General features: G+C 40.8%; 2 protein-coding genes across 2 annotated transcripts in view; both read right to left on the bottom strand.

Annotated features, from left to right (window-relative positions):
• Positions 1-403: 403 nt before the first annotated feature.
• LOC108719345 lies at positions 404-6402 on the bottom strand. Its single transcript, XM_018268142.2, has 4 exons — positions 6180-6402; positions 2752-2882; positions 1268-1411; positions 404-523 (listed from the first exon to the last, which is right to left on the bottom strand). The coding sequence occupies exons 1-3, from the start codon at positions 6385-6387 to the stop codon at positions 1286-1288; spliced, it is 465 nt and encodes a 154-aa protein (XP_018123631.1). The 5' UTR covers positions 6388-6402; the 3' UTR covers positions 404-523; positions 1268-1285.
• A 6194-nt stretch (positions 6403-12596) lies between these two features.
• Positions 12597-22684, bottom strand: part of rgs22.L (regulator of G-protein signaling 22 L homeolog) — a 54376-nt gene continuing 44288 nt past the window's right edge. Inside the window, exons 24-27 of the mRNA XM_018268140.2 lie at positions 21425-21586; positions 18876-18981; positions 18640-18778; positions 12597-13387 (exon numbers count right to left, since the gene is read on the bottom strand). Of these exons, the coding sequence (XP_018123629.1) occupies positions 18675-18778; positions 18876-18981; positions 21425-21586 (372 nt within the window). The 3' untranslated portion in view covers positions 12597-13387; positions 18640-18674. The remainder of the gene's footprint in view (positions 13388-18639; positions 18779-18875; positions 18982-21424; positions 21587-22684) is intronic.

The following is a 22684-nucleotide window of genomic DNA, read 5'->3' as shown; positions in this document are numbered from 1 at the left end:
TGAATTTTTAAATTTTACCCCTCGATAAATACACTTCTCAAACTTCCATAAAAAGGATCATGAAGTGGGATAGGTCTAATCTCACATTTTTTGATCCCTAAATGTTGCACTGTAGACCCTACTGCAGAAACTCACGCTCAGACCATTGAATCTTTTTTATTTAGCACTTTTTTTCCAGTGCAAAGCACTTTCTAGGGTTGTTACATCATTCGACACAACCATGATCGGTGCACTAAGTATACTGGGACAGCAAGTTATTAAGCAACTGGTTCAGGATCACAAGACTCCCACAACTTCCAGGCCAACTCCTTCTGTTCTCAGCAGTCTATTCTCCAGTGAGTGAATACTTACATCTAGCTTTTGCCATTCAATACTGGGAGAAAGGGTAAAACAAAACACGCCGTCATTTTTCATTTGTATATTTAAACAGATTTACATAGAATAGTAAAATATAAGAGGCATTCAGTATGTCCAGCAAAGAGTCCATTTTGGAATATTCTGAAGCAAATTCTGCATCATCCTCCTGTAAGTGAAAGGGAAGAAAGATAAAGTGTGAGCACAGAGAGCGGATGATGTTTAGGGACACAGAGCATTCATACATACATAATAAAACTGGGTTATTTGATCTACTGTGAACAAGGGGACACCTACATATGTTCATTGAATTGGTTTGTATTTTAAAGGACTCTCACACGGGCCCAGGATTCCTTTCAGATTCATTTTAAAGATTCAAGTTATTGTTAAACAGTTTTACAACAGAAAGTGCACTGACCACCTCTGCATTTACGTGTGCTCCAGCACAGAACTGTAAATCCATGAGCACACTGGGGCTCATTTAGCTAACTGCAAGTAAAACAATGAATGCAACCATTTGATTGGTTGCCATGTGTTACTGCCCATTGGCTAATTTGCCCAGTGTTGATAAATGAGCCCCACTGTGAGTACATGGCCTGGGGGTGATAAACCACATGGTACACATTACCGAGCCATTATATCCTAGTGACATGGTAGGTCCAACACTCGTGGGTGTAACAGGCTGTTTTGTAGATGAACCCAAATTGCTTCTGGGAAACCAACAGCTGTTAAAAATCTGGTTCTTTGGTTGGCATTGATGCACAAAGTGCTGTGTATTATGTAGCGAGACACTTACACAAGTCACTGCTCCAGTTCTTTAGTCCCATGCTGCAATACATTATGTGCATCACAAGTGAAAATAAACCGGTTGATTCTCATTGAATCCTTATTGTGGGGCCCTGAGCTCAATTACCTGTTAATAGGGAGCGCTCTATTGGCCTTTTGGTTGCACACTTTGGAATACGCCCGCTTCCCTCATGGCTTCGTACTCCTTCATTGCATCAAAGTTCTTATAGTAGTCAGCGTACGCCCTCTTCCTTGGCTCTGCCACGCCAAACTGAAAAGTGCAATTTGTAATTGAATACAAGGAGGCAAATTATACAGAACTTGAATTCTAAATGCACTGGAATATTGCTGAAAGAATAAAGCCCACCTAGCAAATACAGGCAGCCTTGTGAAATGAGGTTGAAAGCAATCCATAGCCTTTATGCCAGTCTGCACTTCACATGAACTTGTACATAATATAATAAACTTATTGTATATGCAAATGAGGGCAAGGCAGGGTTACAAAAAAAAAAAAAAATTGACTTCCTGGTTTATGAAAAGTCGTGATTTTTAGGATTCAGTTTGGCCAGGCACTTGGATTCAGCTGAATTCTGGATTTGGCGCTTAAAGGGGTGGTTCACCTTTAAGTTACTTTTAGTATGTTATAGAATGACTAAGTCTAAGCAGCTTTTCTTTATCATGTCTGAATTATTTGCCTTCGTCTGACTTCAGCTTTTATCTAAATGCTCTGTAAGGTTTCAAGTGTATTATTATTTTTTTTAATACTCCTCTTTCTATTCAGGCCTCTCCTATTCAAATTCCAGTCTTATTCTAATCAGTGCATGGTTGCTAGGGAAATTTGAACATAGAAACAAAAATTTCACTTGCACTCGAAGACTGATCAACGTAGGGATTTACCCTTACACTTTATTGGCAGAAAGGTACAACGTTTGGGGGATGTCACCTTTGTCAAGCATGCCTGAAACTTTGTACCTTTCTGCCAATAAAGCGTAAGGGTAAATCCCTACGTTGATCAGTCTTCGAGTGCAAGTGAAATTTTTGTTTCTATGTTGAATTTGGAGGGTGCCGATCCCTCCTTCACTGTGCACCAGGCGCTCAGGATCGAAGGCCAGGGTGTGCGAAAGGTTCTCTACTTCTAGTAGGGAAATTTGAACCCTAGCAGCCAGATTGCTGAAATTGTAACCCAGAGAGCTGCTGAATAAAAAAAGGTAAATAATTCGACAACCACAAATGATACAAAATGAAAACCAATTGCAAATTGTGTCAGAATATCACTCCCTACGTCATTCTAAAAGTTAATTTGAAGGTGAACCATCCCTTTAACCAATTTGTGTGCCCCTCCCTGCTGCCCATATGGCACTTGAGTAAGCCAATAGAAATATGGCACTTGAGTAAGCCAATAAAATGTGCTATCAATGGTTGTTACCCATGACGGCTTTCCTACAAATAAGGCTAAATCATTGTGTCCTACAGGATGGAGTTGGGCTGTTACAATAGGAAGAATGAACATTTCGTGGCTACAATAAAGACAAAATGTATAACTGGCAAGTAAAGGGGCAGAGTACAAACTACTGAACATAACACAAGTGTATTGTAAGCGTTAATAATTACCTTATACATAGCAGTAACCCCCAGAGAGACAACGAAAGCCCCAATAATATGGAAGCGGAGACGTTTACCAAGAAGGCCTCTCATCTGAGGTTTAGCAAGTAGTCCAGCCACCATGATGATTCTCTCTGCACCTACAAGCACATAAACAAACAGACAATGTTTAGAAGGGTCAGTAATAAGGACATCGTAACACCCCAGTGCACCAATTGCAACTTGCTCACAAGCAGCCACTATTATGCCAACTCTGGGTCAGACACTCTTAACTGATCACTAGACAGGAGCCGTATCAACAAAGCCAAGCATGCATTCAACAGTCCCATCTGGAACAAACAAGGGAAAGTTGTGCTCACCACTATTTTTTAAAACCAATAGGCGGGGGTGCAATGAGGGTGTGACCACAAAATACATATAGACAAATACAAGAGTCCTCTGCACTCAACCCATTATCAATATATTTAAGACAGAGACATTTTGTGCATACTGCTACTGAAAAATGCCTTACCCTTTAAACAACACAGGGATTGTTTGTCCATATATTGCAATATATTTAAGCTGGCCAACTACGTCAAAGTCATCCCATATCTGGCCAGTCCTACGCTCAATTTTCATCTGATTCATTAAGAATTCAATTGCTCCATTATACATTTTACAAAGGGACTAGGTTTTACCTGCAACTTACTTGCTGCTTAAATCTATTGCAATATATGGACAAACAATCCCTGTTTTGTTTAAAGGGTAAGGCATTTTTTAGTAGCAGTATGCACAAAATGTCGCTGTCTTAAATATATTGATAATGGGTTGAGTGCAGAGGACTCTTGTATTTGACTATATGTATTTTGTGGTCACACCCTCATTGCACCCCCGCCTAATGGTTTTAAAAAATAGTGGTGAGCACAACTTTCCTTTGTTTGTTATAGTTTATACAGGAGCAGTGACCAGTCCCATCTGGAACTCCACTGCCCTTTCACAACAAACCAAAATTCATATTTTTAACACCAATGTGAAAGTCTTGCTTTATGGTTCGGAAACCTGGAGACTGACCATGACAACCACACGTAAGCTCCAAACCTTCATCAACCGCTGCCTACGACACATCCTGCACATCAGATGGCCAGAGAAAACTTCCAACATCAGCCTATGGAAAAGATCAAAACAGATCTCCATCGACCGAGAAATCAGAAGAAGAAAGTGGGGCTGGATAGGCCACACCCTCAGAAATAATTCTGACAACATCACAAGGCAAGCCCTTGAGTGGAACCCACAAGGGAAAAGAAAAGTTGGCCGGCCAAGACAGACATGAAGGAGGTGCATGGAGGCTGAAATGAAGGCATGGGCTCAGCTGAAGAAGACCTCTGTGAACCAAGTTCGTTGGAGGAGTGTCGTTGAGGCCCTATGCTCCCCGCTGGAGCAAACGGACTAAGAGAGACATCCTCACTGGGAAACGTGCATCTCTCACTACCTACAGTTGTAGCAGAGGGTTTCTATGGAGGACTTGCATATCTAATAGACCGGCATTGGTGATGCCAGAAGTTTCCTTTTGACCGACGAGGCTTGAACACCAAAAATCCCAAATGTGCAAATGTGTGTACAAGACCTGGTGGTAAAAAATGCAGTAGCAAAAGTAAACAAAATAAATATATGTATATATGTATATATCTATATATATCTATCTATATCTATCTATATCTATCTATATCTATCTATATCTATCTATATATCTATATCTATCTATATATCTATATCTATCTATATATCTCTATATCTATATCTATATCTATATTCACATAAAAGCCAAAGAGGCACTTACTAATAGGCTGTTTGAACACCAATTCTGCGCATTAAAATCTTCAGGGAGTAAAATGTGATTTGATACTTGACAAAATTTAAAGGGCCACTAATTTCATAAACTGACAGTTTTTACATTTAAAATTTGTATCCATCCAACCAGCAAGATGTTTTATAGGAGAAAGGTGTTTATTCTATGGATCTGTAGCGAGGCCCCTGTTTAAAGGAGAAGGAAAGGCTAAAATTAAGTAATGTTTATCCGAAAGGTCTAAATAAATACACCAGTAAACCCTCAAAGTAATGCTGCTCTGAGTCCTCTGTCAAAAGAAAGACCACATTTATTTCCTTCTATTGTGTACTCATGGGCTTCTGTATCAGACTTCTGTTTTCATCTTAAACCTCCAGGGCTTGGGCATGCTCAGTTTGCTCCTCTCTCTCTCCCTCCTGTAATCTGAACCCAGAGCTATGAGTGAGCAAGGAGAGGCAGGAAGTGATGTCACAGCAAGTTAATATGGCAGCTGCTATCCTAAACAAACAGACAGTGTCTAGAGCTGTTTACTCCGGTATGGAAACGAATTCTAATGAATAAAAATGGCATTTTAGCTTGCACTGTTGTGGCTAATCTATTGGCAATAAACTGCCCTGGTAGCTTTCCTTCTCCTTTTAGTACAAGAACAAGGTATTCTACATGTCTCTGTGAATTGCCAATGTGCGAGCCACTGCCACTGCCTTATTTCAATGGAAATGGCCCTTACAATTTATAGGATCACATAAAGGACAATATGGATGATCAAGGACACCATGCCCAAATAGAAAAGGCGGATCAAAATATACATTTTTAGTGCCGTCGCATCAGATTTTGTATGCAAACATATGTTCAGAACTTGGCAACGCACACGTCTGCCATTGAAACTAATGCGATTTCACTTCAGTAAAGTGTAGTGTAAGTTTATCCCACACAGATAAAGAAAACAATATTCCTTTGTTAGTTTTTTTAGACTTTTTTTTTCACTGCACACATTGTGCTATTTTGGGGCTACTTTTGAAGTGCCTCTTGGCTAGTTTAGGGCTGGTTTTGTAGTTGACTTTGGTCTGGTTTTGAAGATTAGACGTGACAACCCTGTACAGCATGGTACAGTCCGGCACACAGGTGAATGGAATGGAATGTACCACTGCGGGTGTCAGGAGATTGTAGGCAGATCAATGACCCCAGGAGAGACGAGAGATTAGAATCAGTAGTAAGAGGTGTCAGTGTATCAGACTATAGCCCCGGCTCAGTCATCATCTCACCCACCCGCATCTGGACTACATAAGAAGTCATGTAAAGGTGACATTGAGAAACAGAGTACAGCGGAGGATGCTGGGAAATACAGAGCAATTACACATATCTTATTGATTATAGACGCTTAGGACTGTCTGGGATCTTAGACTCGGCTATCTGCCCCGCTCCTTCCGGTTCCATTCCCTAGCGCTACGAGATGCACGTACACATGCCGCCGCCCTGTCTTCCGCCGCCTCACCCTGAGGACAATTTAGCACACGAGACCCGCAGACGCACGAGCTGTGCCCCCAGACTAAAGCTGACATCCCTGCTGGACCATAAGCAGCCGTGACCCACCAGCACCCCGGCAAGCGCCACTCACCTCCCACCAAGTTGCAATGCCCTTTGCCAATGAGACCAGAGAGGAAGCACGTCACCGGAAGATATTCTTGCGCCGGGTTGTTGGGAGGCGGAGCGATAAAGTATATGACAGTGCGCATGCGTAGGGAAAGGATGCACTTGAACGACTGAGGACTTGGGACGAAGGTAAAGTGACAGCTGAAGGAGGAAAAAAAGGAGGGTTGAGACATTGGACAGCTGCGTGCACGTGACCGGAAGCGTGTAAGATACCGCTTGTAATGTGATGTAATCAGTCACATAACTCCAGTATTAATATCTTCTTGAGATAAAACCAGAAATAGTGTTTCTTTTATCAGCTGACCTTTCAACTTCCCCTTTAATTCAGTCCTTTTATATTTGCACAATCTTGACCTTTTTTTTTTTTATTTAAATCTCTATTTATTATAAATCCCATTTTCTGTAATACGTTGTTGTAGTTGGATGAGTATTTTTTTTGATTACACAAAACATCTAACAGAAAACAACAAACAAAACAAACAAAAACAAAACAAAGAATAAACAATAAAAGTAAAGCCTTGAGAAAAGAAGTGAAAGAAAACCACAATAACAACTCTCTGAACAAGTTGAACCTACAAATGATCTCCAGTAATCAGAGTATTTTTCCATTAATTGATAAAACATATTTGTCATATTGTTAAAGAGCATAAAAAGCCCGGAGGTTCTCTGTACGTATTTCTAATGGACGGGATTCGCTTGGGTTTGGAGATTGTTTATTATTTTAGGGCAATTTGCAATGGGTAGGAAGGTGATTTTTTAAAAAAAATCTTTTGAAATTGTGATGTGGGTCTCTTACATTCTGGATTATTGTCGTTAGGTAATGCATCTGTCGGATGTAATTAACTGCAAATATACTGAGCTAATGATAGCGTGGGAGAGATCCAGTTTAGTGCTATGACCCATTTTTCGAGATTTATTATACCCCGATGTAGCAAAAAGCCAAGTCCGAAAATCCGCCATCTCAGACCCGTTTAAATCAAAGGGAGAGGCACCTATCTCAATTTGAAATTATCGTGTAGTGTTGCCACCTTTTCCGAATTGTTTTACCGGCCTGGTAGGGGGCGGGAACAAAAAGGGGCGGATGTGACGTCAAAGGGGGCGGTGCAGTGCCGTAAAAGGGGCGTGGCCACGGCGCTGACACTTCAAGACGGCCACAAAAGCTAAGTTTTTACAAGGGATTGGGGGCAGGCCGAGGGGTCTTTTTAAGGGTATTACAAATTTACCGGCAGCTACATTGCTGGTAAATTTGTAATACCGGCCCCGGCCTTCGCAGGTGTTTTACCGGCTAGGCCGGTAAAATACCGGCTGGGTGGCAACACTAGCGCTGAACTAGGGGTTGGCAGAGTAGGCATGTGCCCAGGGTGCAAAACTTGGGGGTCGCCAGGCACGTACCTTTTACTGCTGCCTAGTCCGGTCTTCAGAGTCCTGCGCTTGTTTGTGCATATCTGCCTATGTGAGGTAGCGTCTGTGCCTAAAGGAGTCCACCTGTTCGGTTTTGATCCGGACAGCCCAGTATTTTGAGGGGCTGCCCGGGTCAATACTTCCTGCCCAGTTTTCCAAATAAGGAAAACCGGACGGGACTCCCTTGATTGACATGGCGATCAACCAATCACAGATCACTGCGACATAGCCCCGCCCCCTGACGTCAAAGACGTCAGTGATTGGCCGAAGTGAACCTTTAAAATAAGTGAATGGAAAATTTATGAGGGTGCTGTTCTAAGTAATCACTTTTTATCGTTTACATTCATTGTTTATTTATTTCTATTCCAAGATATTAAGGGATTCATGTGCTGGTAATATGAATGAATTTTGTTACACCAGCACCACCTGCTGGTCAGTTTCCAACCAGTCTGACCACTAAGTAGTCCTAAGGCATATGCAAGTGCAAGTCCTAAAGGGGAACTGCCATTGATATAAACATACACCCAGTCTGTAGCAGATGCCTAGAAATTCATTATTGCAAATAGGTTTTATTAATTTCTCCTATAGTTGCTGAGATAGAAATGGCTTATTATTGTGCTTTCCCGATCTAACTTCCCAAAGGCTAAAAAACCTACAGCCATACTGTGTGCCAGTAATGCAATACATATTGGTGACTAAAGCTGGAATCCGCCAGTTAGAGCAGGGGAAATCTCAGCATGAGTGTATTGGTTGTGTAGACATATAACAGGACAGCTACTGTGTAATATGATAACATGGTCCAAAATAGCTGTAGCACACAAATCTGTTTTAGTAATGCAAAAAGTGACTTTTATTGGCTCATTGCAGACTTCAAAACATGTTAACGTTTCGGGCCACACAGGGCACACACAGAGGCTTGAGAAAGGGCCCTGTGTGGCCCAAAACGTTGCCATGTTTTGAAGTCTGCAATGAGCCAATAAAAGTCACTTTTTGCTTTACTAAAACGGATTTGTGTGCTACAGCTATTTTGGACTTTGTTGTAAATGTGCTGGCTCTTCGCGGAGGGCCTTATATGCTGTTTAGCACCAGACACCTGAAAAGGTCTATGGAGTAAAAGGTGAGCGCTCTAACTTTTGTGTAATATGATAAAATGTTGACAATCAACCCCCATGAATAAGTTAATTTATTTAAAGGAAATATAAACCCTCAAAACAAATGAATGTTGAAATTGCTCAGAGCGCTCTTCAAGACACTTCTACAGGTTACATTATGTTTTCTGGTTCTGAAGATATTTGCAGTTTTTACTCTAATATAATGTATTTTAACAGACTGCCACCTCTGTTCATTTCAGCTCATTTGTTACTGTTGGACGAATGTCGGAAAAAGAAAATGTTGCCTTGTTTAAAGGGGTTGTTCACCTTTAGATTAACTTCTAGTATTATGTAAACCACAAACAATAAAAAAGTGCAAATTGAGTTATTTAGCTTTTATTCATCAGCTCTCCAGTTTGCAATTTCAGCAATTTGGTTGCTAGGGTCCAAAATTACCCTAGCAACCTTGCATGCCTTTGAATAAGAGACTTTAGTATTATTAGGAGAGGCCCGAATAGAAAGAGGAGTAGCAATAACAATACATTTGTAGCATTACACAGAATTCGTTTTTTTTTTTTTTAGATGGGGTCAGTGCCCTCCATTTGAAAGATGGAAAAAGTCAGAAGTAGGCGGCAAATAATTAAAAAGGTGTAAAGAAGAAAAAATGGAAGGCCAGATGAAAAGTTGCTTAGAATTATCCATTCTATAACATACTAAAGTTAACTTAAATGGGACCCATCACCCAAAAAAAATATTTAAAATCCTATTTTATCACATTAGTCAAGCAAAATGAACTTTAATTACACTATTTAAATTTTTTGAATCTTGTTTCCTTCAGTCTGGGAATTCATAATTATAACTAACAGGCAGGAGCCATTTTGTGGACACTGTTATTAAGAAAAGCCTTGTATCATCTCAGAATCTTGTTTATGCACCAGAATGGGGAACCTGATGCCCATCCCCATGCACTGGTTACACAATTAAATGATGAAGAGAATAGGGGAATGTGTGGAGAGCAGCGACAACTAGGAAGTGCTGAATGGTAAGTGAAAATAATTGCTTGCCCCGCCTCTATGCCTAAGGCATAGAGGAGGGTCAGGCAATATTTGATTGACAGCTGAGTGTTTAAATAAGCGCTATGAATTATTTAATAAAAAATAGAAATTGGATTTCATGTTTAATTTGAAAAGGACTTTTATTATACAGATTTTTGTGTCTGGGTGACAGGTCCATTTTAATGGTGAACCTTTAAAACTGACCAGAGAAACATCAGGTGACTCGTCTCTGCTCACTAACTTAATTTTTTAAGCAGCACAACATCACAAGAGGTCAAAATGATGGCAGCCATCAAAGGAGTTCAGGGGGTACTGACTCCAGTCAGGGACTTTATGGCAGATGGGTCCCCAAGAGAAACAAAGGTGTAAATAACAGCCTCAAAGGGAGTGGTGCGTGTAAGAGGGCTAAATAAGTTGTAGGGACCCTATTATTATGAATGGTAGCTGTTAATGTCTGGGCAATTCTCCTGTAGAAACAGCGCATTTCTGTTTAGCTCCATACTTTTCCTTTAGTGTTTTTAATCAATTAATAAAATATGTTTTAGTGTTTCTAAATGGGCACCAGCTCAGGACAAGCAGTTCCGTCAGTAAATGGTGTTCCTGAGCCCGGCTAATAGGTTTTTATTAAACTCGGGGGCAGCACATCTGGCCGGGCTCCACATACTCAGTTCTAAACAAACACAAGCCCTGGTTTTCCCATTAAGAACTATTAGATTATTGCTACACGCAGCCTCCAACTGGTTATTAATGACTACACTTCATGTACAAGGGACCCGCAGCAAAGTACTCACTGTGGGACAGAAATGAGAAACATTTGCACGTTTCTATGAAAGAAATGCTATATATTGGCGTAATTACTCTTTGTGGTTAATTGCAGTAATGGACTGCTTATTTCAAGAACAGCCTCCCAGTTAAAAACGAGTGGTGCCCTAGAACAGAGATGTTGGCCAGTTGGGCCCAGTTGAGGTTCATTTTAATTTAGTTTATATGTTCTATTTCAGCATCAAAAGGGGATACGATGTTAATGGGTAAATATATAAGCAAACATAAAAAGCGGACTATAATGTAAATGTAATTTATGATTATTAGAGAGTTCCAGTTCATTAGTTGCTGAATTGGGTTAGATCAAGAATCACTAAAATAACAATGTAGTAAAAATGATATGCAAATAAAATTGGAACATCTAGGCCCATTAAACACATGGGGCACATTGACAGAAGAACACTAAGCAGTAACTTGCCAGCTATCCCACTCCAATTTCCCAGAATGCTTGAGGTTAGAGTAGGAATAGCAGGTCTCCAGCAGGCATTATACATGACATGTGACAGTTACTGTATTGTCCATTAGACTGCAGGATCCCACCAGGAGACAGTGCCTAAGTATTATTAGCTTGTGCCTAATATAGTTAATTAGCCAAAAAATGTAATGTATAAAGGCTGGAGAGAACAGATATCTAACAGAACAGAACACTACTTTCTGCTCTCTAACTCTTGAGTTATTCAGCGACTTTAAAGGGGGCCACATGGGACATAACTGTTCAGTGAGTTTGCAATTGATCCTCAGCATTCAGCTCAAATTCAAAAGCAACAGTTATGACCCATGTGCCCCCCCCCCTCAAGTCACTGGTTGGTTGCTGCCTGGTAACCAATCAGTGGAAACCAAGAGAGCTGAAAAGCAGGAAGTAGTGTTCTGGCTATTATGTTACACATCCAGTCACTCCAGCCTTTATACATTACATTATAACTAACTACAGTATATGGGAAAATAGGCTACTGGCCTGTTCCAGCTGCCAGTTAGTTTCTGCCACTATATATAGGGCAGGACTACACGACCGTTTCCTTATCGATCCGCAAAATCGAAGGCGCCACGTCGGATGCGACGGAAACAAGGTAAGTAATGGCAGTGTCGGATCGTGTCGCATTGTTGATGCGACACGACTGTCGGATGCAGACGCAGCGTCTACATCCGACAGTCGCGTCACATCAATGCAGCGACATGATGCGACAATTGAATTACTTACCTTATTTCCGTCGCATCTGACGTGGCGCCTGTGATTTTGCTGCGGGCCTGCGATTTTGCGCAGCACGTCGGATCGCAGCGGAATTAGCCGTGTAGTCCTGCCCTTATATTAAAGGAATGCCAATAAATCACCCACTGTTTTCTTGGTGGCCAAATTACAGCCTTCAGAAATTGCTATGTTTAATGCACTCCATATCAGAAATACAAGAATGTGTCCACTTATCATAAAATCATAAAAGTTCTATCAAAGTATCCATCAGGCCTAGCTTTGCACTGTTATATACATACATGCATTATAAAAACTGAGCACTTCTTAATGAATGAAAATACAATAGGAATACAGCAGGTATGGGTATTTTAAGACGATATTTGATAAAAAACTATAGAAATGCAATTATATTTTTTCAGTATATATATATATATATATATATATATATATATATATATATATATAGATATAAATATAGAGATAGAGATATATATATACACACACACACAAGGGCAAGGGCTAAGTGGTACAATAGCATATTCCTTAGTGCTCAACTGACAAGCACTTGCCAGGCCAAAAGCAGAATGCTCGGGACCTGGAGGTTTCCAGATAACGGGTCTTTCTGTAATTTGGATCTTTATACCTCAAGTCTACTAGAAAATCATGTAAACATTAAATAAACCCAATAGGCTGGTTTTGCTTCTGATAAAGATTAATTATATCTTAGTTTGGATCAAGTACAAGGTATTGTTTTATTATTACAGAGAAAAAGGAAATCATTTTTATTTTAAAAAATTGAACATTTGATTATAATTGAGTCTATTGGAGACAGCCTTTCTGTAATTCAGAGATTTCTGGATAACAAGTTTCCGGATAACAGATCCCATACCTGTACCCAAAAAGCAAATTTCCATGTGGCCTAAGGGTGGTTCAGATTCAGTTCTAGTCAATACTGACATTTGGCTAAATCTAAAGTGAAAAAATGATGATTTGGCTGAACGCAAACCCTTAATTGAAAAATTGTCCATATTCCAATCTGAATAGGTCATGTACGGTCCAAGGGAGATTTCAGGGTTATATACACTGCCTTGCAGCAGAATTCTGACCCATGGCCACATTTTACTGGATAATAAAACCCTACACTAAAACCTTGGAATGAGCAAAGTTTGATTTTATGATAATAGTGGTCATTTAATTTGACCCTGGACACAAGCCCAAGAGCCCTAAGCATGTCTCTTAAGTTATCATTTAAAAGTCCCTTGAGTCCGGGGTCTGGCTGCACTCGGCGCCAAATTGGAAATTGTGTAAAAAATACAACATGTACTTTTTAGGTTAAATTTATGTGAAAATGCCCCATTGCCTTTGTGTGCTGGTCTTTTCTATCTTAGTGGCTGCACATAGATAAAAAAAGAAACCCACTAAGGTTGACCTTTCTACCCAAACTGTCCTTATAAGCTCAGAAGACCCAGTTAATAACGAAATCCATTTTAAATAATGACACTTGTTGCTCATGGGAATGGTTTAGGTGAGAGCAGATGTATGATGTTTATTGAAATGGCTTCTTGCTTTCAGGACAGCAAAGCTCTTCAGGTCCCTGTCAGGTTGTGTCACGATTCACCTAAATACAACACACAGAGAAATACAGTAAAAGTACTATAGATATGGCTGACAGTGTATAACATAAACACACACACATTCACACACAGTCACGGCTTCTTGAATAAACTTGAACCCACCAGAAGTTGTCCAAGTACCCGGCAGTGAAACCAAAATCTTTTATATGCTTTGTAATGTTGTCCTTTATTTTTAAGATGAAGACAAATAGTATGAGCTCATTCAATATCACTGAAACTACAATGTTACTGTGCAGTATCTCTCAGCACATAGAAAGAGAACTGTCAGTCTTACCAAGTTTGCCATACAATGTAATTGTCCCTCACAGACCTGATCACATGATACAAATCCATGGAAGTCTACACTGACTGTGCAGTTACCTACATAAATACTAGATGGAACATATATATATATATACACATGGCCGCAAGAAAAGGAGAGACTAGCGGGTTAAACATGAAGAAGGAGCACATTTGGAAAATAAAAAATGAACACTTCATTTTATTGCTCAAAAAATCTATAGACAATATTAAAAACCACCAAATATAGTCAAACTGGTGACTTTGCTTCTAGCAGAAAAAGAAAGGCAAGGAAAGATAATCCGGGATTAGAGTTGCTACCTGGCCGGTATTTTACTGGCCTGGCCGGTAAAAACTATGGTTGATCCCAATCTTATTAATAGGGAAAAAAGATAAATATTTAGGAAGGCCGGTATTTTCTTTCAGAAAAGGTGGCAACCCTAACTGGGATGTAAAGGTCCCCTTTGTAAGAGAATTATAACACTAGAGTAGAGCATTTGGAATTAGAATGTTTTGGCAAGTACGGAGAGAACAATAGCATGTGATGCAAGAATGAAGCCAAAACAAAACTAAAGAAAACAAAGCAAAAGGAAAACATTGCATTTGCTCATAAATACTTCCATCAGACAAGCTCAAATTGTTAGAAAAATACTGTATAGTGGGCCTTAATCAAGTAATAGTGTATTTCTGTCATAATACACATAATCATAAAGGTGTTGGCTGAAACTCACAGATGTGTGAAAGTGTGATCCAGTCACAATGGTACCAGGAATTTCATTGAGGCAGGTGTTAATGTACATGACTGGAAGTGTGAATTGTTGTCAAGACGCTGGGGTAAGGTAAGGTAAGTGGCATTGTACTTGATGACAAGCGGTGTCGCAGGCCCCCTCCTCTGTTCAGGGATGGTTTTTCCACTTTGGTATAAATGACCTCTTTAACACTTCTTTCACACCATCTATACTCTCTATCCAAAATGTGCACATTGTTGTCCTCAAAGGAGTGTCCCTTTTCCTTGAGATGTAGATACACGGCCAAGTCTTGTCCTGAGCCCTTCTATGTTGGGCCATTCTCTTACAAAGCAGTTGTTTTGTCTCCCCAGTGTATAAATCAGAACACTCTTCACTACACTGGACAGCATAGACCACATTGCTCTTCATGTGATTTGATGTTGGGTCTATAGGGTGTACAAACTTAAAGAAACCACTCAAATGAGTAGTGAAACGTTTTCAAGAAAAACTCTAAACGACCAGTTGCCTTTGACTTAATTTTACTAGATACTGTATATCATGACCTGGATAAATGAGAATCTCCATAGACATCTTATGACTTAATACCTTCCTACCAGTGTCGGACTGGCTCAACGGGATACCAGGAAAACTCCTGGTGGACCTCAGACTGCTAAACATTTGGCCTATTTCATGGCCATTCACTATTTATATGAGAACAAAGGCTAAATAGATGGAAAATAGATTATAGTATGTAAAGAAAAGAGACTAGGAGAATAGAGGTTGAGTGAGCAGAGGAAGAATAATAGTAGTGATAGATAGATTTAGCGCAAATACTGCGATCGTACGATCGAAGGATTATTCCTTAGATCGAACGATTAAATCCTTCGAATCGAACGATTCAAAGGATTTAAATCCAACGATCGAAGGAATATCCTTCGATCAAAAAAAGTTAGGCAAGCCTATGGGGACCTTCCCCATAGGCTAACATTGACTTCGGTAGCTTTTAGATGGCGGACTAGGGGGTCAAGTTTTTTTTTAAAGAGACAGTACTTCGACTATCGAATAGTCGAACGATTTTTAGTTCGAATCCTTCGATTCAAAGTTGTAGTCGAAGGTCGAAGTAGCCCATTCGATGGTCGAAGTAGCCCAAAAAAAACTTCGAAATTCGCAGTTTTTTACCTTCGAAACCTTCACTCGAAGTTAGTGAATCGGCCCCTGAGTATGTTGTAAGAAGTGATAATCTGAGACAATTTGCAATTGGTTTGCATTTTTTATTATTTGTGCTTTTTTTTAATGATTTAGCTTTTTGTTCAGCAGCTCTACAGTTTGACATTTTAGCAATCTGGTTCCAGTGGTCCAAATTACCCTAGCAACCAGGCAGTGGTTTAAATGAGAGACTGGAATATGAATAGGCGAGTGTCTGCGCCCCCCCCCCCATTTGCAAGATGGCAAGAATCAGATGAGGAAAGCAAAAGATTCAAAAACCATAAAAAACAAAGACGAATTGAAAAGTTGCTAATACTAGGCCATTCTTTAACATACTAAATGTTAACTTAAGTGTGAACCACCTCTTTAAACGCATATACGGGGACTGTTTAATCACAAGGACAGAAGTTTCCCAATCCACTGTTAATTGAAATAACTGTAATATCGGCATAGACTTATTTAATTTATAGATCGGTTTATATGACCTCAAATAGATTGTAAAGTATATTGGGCACAGACGTATCACTCATCTCACATTCTGTATGAATGTATATATGTCTCAGCTGGGGTATCCTCATACACCTTATGATCTGAGCATCTCTTAAAGGGGAAGGAAACCTAGTCAGCGCAAACCCCCCCTCCCGTTTGTTGCCCACCCTCCCTCCTCCCCCCTGGCCTACCCGTTCCGCTGGGCAAATGCCCCTAACTTGTTACTTACCCTTCTGCGCAGGTCCAGTCCAGGGAGTCTACAGACGACATCTTCTTCCACGCGATCTTCTTCCTGCTTTGAACGGCGTTTTGGCGCATGCGCAGTAGGATCATTTTGCCGGTACGATCTACTGCGCATGCGCATGACTTTTGGCGCATGCGCAGTAGATCCGTACCGGCGAAATGATCCTACTGCGCATGCGCCAAAACGCCGTTCAAAGCAGGAAGAAGATCGCGTGGAAGAAGATGTCGTCTGTGAACTCCCTGGACTGGACCTGCGCAGAAGGGTAAGTAACAAGTTAGGGGCATTTGCCCAGCGGGACGGGTAGGCCAGGGGGGAGGAGGGAGGGTGGGCAACAAACGGGAGGGGGGTGGGGGGTTTGCGCCGACTAGGTTTCCTTCCCCTTTAAGGTAAGCAACTTGGCACCTCCCAAATAAAGCCTATTTATAGGAAAGCTGACATTTTTTTCATATTTGCTCACCCACTGTCATAAAATAAGATATAATCTAGTCTCCCAAACAAGGAGAAAAACACAACAAGATCTGTTTTCATTTAATGCTTCAGGCAAAGGCAATCGTCACACACTGTGTAAACTTTATGTGCAACTAAATTTCTCTCTGGGGCTGCACCGAAACCAGTTTCCCATGGTCATTTGGCCCCATATTCGAAAGTCATTTACTAACTCCAAAAGAACATCCTATGACAATAATTTTGTAAGGGTATTATTAAAATATAATATTTCATATTAAGTCTGCAAAGAAATAAATTGGAAAAAGGCGAGTACGAGATGTAACCGTTTGCTGGAAATGATAATCTAATGGGGGATTGGTTTCCCAATCTGTTTCACGGGTGTTTATGGTCTGTGCTCCCTGTGAAGCCAGTACTACTCATCTTGTTACTTGTGGTGTATCTGGGTACATACCGTGGTATTCCTTTCCCCTGCGCCCACCACATGTGGAATTCATTTTTTTGAGGCAGATAATGATCACAGTATTCCATGGCATTTACTATGTGAATTAAAATGACGGCCATCTGACTGCTCTTTATTGAGTTTAAGTTAAAATGGAATTCTCTGCTTTAAGGGAAAACAATGTATGCCTCTGATCAGCGGAGCTTAGACTAAGGGGGGCCCGGCTGTGCTGCACTTTTAGAATTAGCTCGACCCCCTTAACAGCGCTGAACAGCTGAAGTCCCGTAGAGCCAAAGATGCAAAGAGCTGTAGTCCCCGAAGATCCGAACTGCCGAAGACCCAAGCCGCGAACAGAGCCGAAGCCAAGAAAAGACCCAAAGCCGCGAGAAGACCAAAAGTTGAAGTTCTGAAGCTGTGAAAAGACCCGAAGCCTCAAAAGGAGCCTAAAGTAAGTTCCACTGAACACCAATGTGTGTTTTTTTGATATTTTATTAAACCGATGGGCACCAATGTATTGTTTTAATACTATATAGGCTCCTGGCCACCAATGTTTTTTAAAAAATTTCTATGGGGCCCCTGACCACCAATGTTTCTTTTTAACTTGTAAGGGGGTGCCATGGCCACCAATGTTTTTTTTAAAAAAAAACTTTTATGGAGGGCCCTGGCACCAGTGTTTTTTGTTTTTTTTTAATTTATAGGGGGGCCCTGGCCACCAATGTTTTTTTTTTTAACTTGCAGGGGGGCCCTGACCACCAATGTATTTTTTTAAAACTTTTAATTAATAGGGGGACCCTAGGCACCAATGTTTTTTTTAAGTTATAATGGGGTCCTGACCACCAATGGCTTTTTATAACTTGTGTGTGTGGGGGGGGGTTACCATTTTTAGTGCTGTCTGTGTGGCCTTTTAACTGTGGTCTGGGGTGGGTGGGATCTGGGGTGGGCAGGGACTAGGGGGCCCAGAAAATTTTGTTTTACAGGGCCCCATGATTTCTGATAGCGGCCCTACCTACCTTCCTACCACCACAAGAATTCATGGATTAAGTCTAACTTTCAGGCACGTAGGAGGGCTGGTTTAGGGTGCAAAGGGAGTGAAATTCATTTTGGTGAAATTATTCCAAATTTTCACTTTCACCCTTTAGTAAATATGCCCCAATGTATTTCATTAAGAATGTGTTGTCTAATCAATCTATGCTTTATAGGGCCATGTGGTGTCAGATGGCAAATCTCCAATGTAGCGGACAGATCCAAAAACATCAAATGTTCTTCCTAAACTTTTTTTTTTAAACAGTTTAGAACAGTATTAAATGCAAAGTAACCAACAGGGCTTTCAGGGGTGACACATACATGTGATGTCTTGGTGTTTTATTGCTTACATGTATTTGCAATATACAAATATTTGTGTACCTTTTTGTATAGAGAGCATGGTGCTGCTGATATTGCTAGTATGAAGCAGATGAGGGCCTGTCAGTGGGTGCAGCCTGGTTTGAAGATCTGTTCGTCCTTTTTGAGGCTTCTGTTCTTACACTGTAAAGAGATGAATTATCTAAAGGGAAAAGAAAATGCAAAATGTCACATCCAGCGCAGCTCTTGGTGTTCTGTTCACAGCCACCTGGTATGTTAAGTACAGACAATCTTATTACCAGATAGAATGGAACCCCGTGCCTTCTTTTCCAAATCTTCCTGAAGTTTCAGAAGCATTCTCTCCTTCTCCAAAGCTTCCACATACTTAGAATAACTCCAAGACACCTGCAAATGGCAGAATGCAGCATAATATAATACCTGATATATTGTATGACATTACAGACTTTATTATAATTTAGGTGCCATAATGTCAAGCTGAAAAGATGGCGCAGACTGTAGTGATGCATCTGGCAGACATGGTCAGTATATGTTGTAAAATGAATATGTTTATTTATTGTCCGAAGCCATTATGTGCTAAAACAACTTGCTATCATAAAGTCTGCCCCATGTTTACACAGCAAAGATTCAAAGTAAAGTTCCCCTTTTCAATACCCCTTTCTTTAAGGCATGTAATATGACGGCATTGGTTGATATGTTTCATGCCCGACGGCCTGTATCCCTGTCATTGTGGTCCTATCGTTTTGCCCTAGGGCCAAGAAGATATTTAATCCATACTGTAGTCCAAAGGAATCAGAAAACATTTTATTGCAGGGTGCAAAACAAAGAGCCACATTTATTAAAGGCAACCCATGCACAGTGTTTTGGGGTAAGGACCCTTCGTATGTGCACCTACAGTCCTTACCCTGAAATACGAATTATGTTGTATGTTCAGTAAATGCAGCGTTGGACTGGGGGGCCCAGGGCCTGCAGCCTCAGGGACCCCCCACACCATCCCCTAGGCCCCCCCCCGGGCTCTGGAGTGTACCATTTCCTAAGTGTCAGCATGACCAGGAACAGGGAGGGAGGTAAGGAGAGGGAGTGCAAGGAGCAGGTCTGGGCCAGCGGGGCCAAAAAGAGCTAGGGCCCCCGGGTTTTTTCACAGTGTCCCGCCAGCCACATTGCGACCCTGAGTAAATGTGACCTTGTGCCTTGCACCCTGCAATACTGTGTGTAATATAATTACCCAGGATGACATAATTATTGCTATAATAGAGTTTTCATTTCATAATTGTTTCATCTTTATCCCAGGATTCTGGAAAGACTGTCTGCATTACAATGGGTTCCGTTAAGTAATTATAAACATCCTACCAAAGCTAATGAAAAAATAGTTTCCAGACTCTATGTTCTCACATTAACAGCCTTTTTCTGCATCATATGCCTGAAGCGGTTATGTGCTAATATTTAATTAAAGTCACTGCATATATGTATGAATCCTTCCAGCCTGCCCTAATCTTCATTCTTTCAGACTTTCCCATAAACTGAGCCTTTTTTCCATATCATAAGTAAAATATAGGTAGATATATGATAGATACTGTAGATAGATAGATAGATTGATTGATTGATTGATAGATAGATGATAGATGAGAAATAGATAGATGAGAGATAGATACTGTAGATGATAGATGGATGGATGAGAGATAGATAGATAGATAGATAGATGACGGATGGATGGATAAATGATAGATAGATAGATAGATAGATAGATAGATAGATAGATAGATAGGTAGATAGATAGATAGATAGATAGATAGATAGATAGATAGATAGATAGATAGATATGTAGGGGACTGGTAAATTAAGTCTCCCAGTATAATTTAGCTGGGTCCTAAAATACAGTTAGGAGGAGGGACCTGTTCATATTCCTGCTTAAAGCTATGCCCCTATGGTGTTCACACACTGACCAGTAGATGGCATTGTGCAAAAGTATTAGGTCCTGGGCAGTCATGTGCTCAGGGTCCATCTTGTGCTAGCTCTGGCGTGAGGCAGGCAGAGCTCAAGTGGAACCTAGACAGGTCAGGTCTAGTAAGGACAGGCTACCCACCTTTAGAGGTCACTCGAGAAGTGACAGATAGACAGGTTATTCAGCTGAGCAGCTTGAGGCTGAGGAATGTGAGTGGGATTATGATCCAGGGTAACAAATGCCCAGAAGTAGGGACTAAGTGTACAGACCTAGGGATGTGATTTCCCCTCAGGTTCCACTAAGGGAAAAGGCTGAAATCTGGGTGTACCCCGAGTGGCTGTTGTGTACATGTTCCCATCCCTGTGGGGATTGATACTGACAAAAGGTGCTGTGAATATATGCCTATCCACTGTTGATGTAGGATCGTGCTTGCTCTGTGTGTGCACTCTATTGTGGATGTTGCTGTTTGTTTAATATATGTTCATTGGTTAAGTTAGAAGAACCACTGGCCCCCAATTATTGCACCCTAAATCAAGTTACAGTTACACTACACCCTGCCTCCACACTGTTTGTGAGGGCTTACTTTCTAAGAATTATGGTCTCACCCGGAGCACAGTATTGGGAGTGGAGCTCATAGATAGAGAACAGTGCACTCAAATTACTATAGCGCTTACATAGATGATAGATAGATAGATAGATAGATAGATAGATAGATAGATAGATAGATATGATGATAGATGGATGGATGGATGATAAATAGGCTAAGAATCTCTAAAAAAGTTTAAAGCAATAACATTTCATGTCTAGTTTATATAACATGGGCTGGGGGAAAGCAGGTTTTGCAACACCAAAATACAGTTTGAGGTGGACACCAGTAGTTATACTTACATTTCTGCTTCGTCCAAATCCATCTGCCCCATATCGATCCTGTGCAAATCCATCTCTTGCATGCCCCCCGTATCCAGATAACCTGTCCTCACTGTAAGTGCTTTCGTTATCACCATATAAGTCGGATAGTGTTCCTTTCCTCTTAGCCTCCTCTTGCTGTTGCTGTAAATACGCAGAGTATTTAAAAATAACATATTTATTATTTTTGTTTTGAAGCATTTTATAAAAAACATTTTTGCAAAAATGTTTGCAAATGGATGGGAATCACCTTCATCATCATGCTATTTGTTACCTGTGATGAATATAGAGGAGTAATCATGCTGAGGACCTGTGTGTCCCTCTACTAAATGCTTTACCTTACCCTAAGTTAACAATAAGCAACCTTTTCAGATCAGGATCCCAGTTTCTGCCAGGAGCCACCTGATCAGGGCCGCCATTAGAAATCACGGGGCCCCGTACAACAAAATTTTTGGGGCCCCCTGGGCCCCGCCCACACTGACGACCAAGCTCCACCCCATATCCCGCCCACTCCACATCGCAGTTAAAAGACCACACAGACATCAGCGCTAAAAAAGTAACCCCCCCCCACACAAGTTGTAAAAAGCTATTGATGGTCAGGGCCCCCTTATAAAAAATTGGGGCCCCAGAATTTTTTTTTTAAAATTTAAAAAAAAAAAACATTGGTGGCAGGGCCCCCCCCCTTATAAGTTAAAAAAAACTTGGGGCACCAACAAAAAAAAAATGTAAAAAAAAACAAACAAAAAAAACAAACATTGGCGGCAGGGGCCCCCTTATAAGTTAAAAACAAATTGGGGCCCCAAAAAAAAATTTGAAAAAAAAATTTATTTTTTTTCGAAGAAAAAAACATTGGCGGCAGGGACCCCAAAAAAAAATGTTTTAAAAAAAAGATTGGTGGCAAGGGCCTATAGAATATTAAAATAATACATTGGTGGCCAGAGGATTAAAAAAAAAACAAAACACAAACTGGTGTTCAGTAGAATTGAACTCATGGCTTCAGTACTTCAACTTCGCCTCCTTTCGTGACTTCGGGTCTTTTCACTGCTTCAGGACTTCAATTTCGGCTGTTTTCGTGACTTCGGGTCTTTGCGCTGCTTCAGGACTTCGGCTGTTTTCGTGACTTCGGGTCTTTTCGGCGCTTCGGCTTTTTCCGTGACTTCGGGTCTTTTCGGCGCATCGCCTTCGGCTTTTCGGCACTTCCGCATTCGGCAACACAAGAGGCAAGACGTACGGCTCGGGCGC

This window comes from Xenopus laevis, chromosome 6L, assembly GCF_017654675.1.
Source record: "Xenopus laevis strain J_2021 chromosome 6L, Xenopus_laevis_v10.1, whole genome shotgun sequence".
Taxonomy (NCBI): Eukaryota; Metazoa; Chordata; class Amphibia; order Anura; family Pipidae; genus Xenopus; species Xenopus laevis.
This window is presented reverse-complemented; position numbering and strand designations above follow the sequence as displayed.

Bases quoted from the DNA above. Each gene is read 5' to 3' on its own strand.
- LOC108719345 (XM_018268142.2), bottom strand. From the start codon at position 6,387: ATGTCTCAACCCTCCTTTTTTTCCTCCTTCAGCTGTCACTTTACCTTC. The intron at 2,883-6,179 runs GTGAGTGGCGCT...ATGTGCTTGTAG, and splicing joins GCATTGCAACTTGGTGGGAG to GTGCAGAGAGAATCATCATG. The intron at 1,412-2,751 runs GTAATTATTAAC...TGCACTTTTCAG, and splicing joins GGGTTACTGCTATGTATAAG to TTTGGCGTGGCAGAGCCAAG.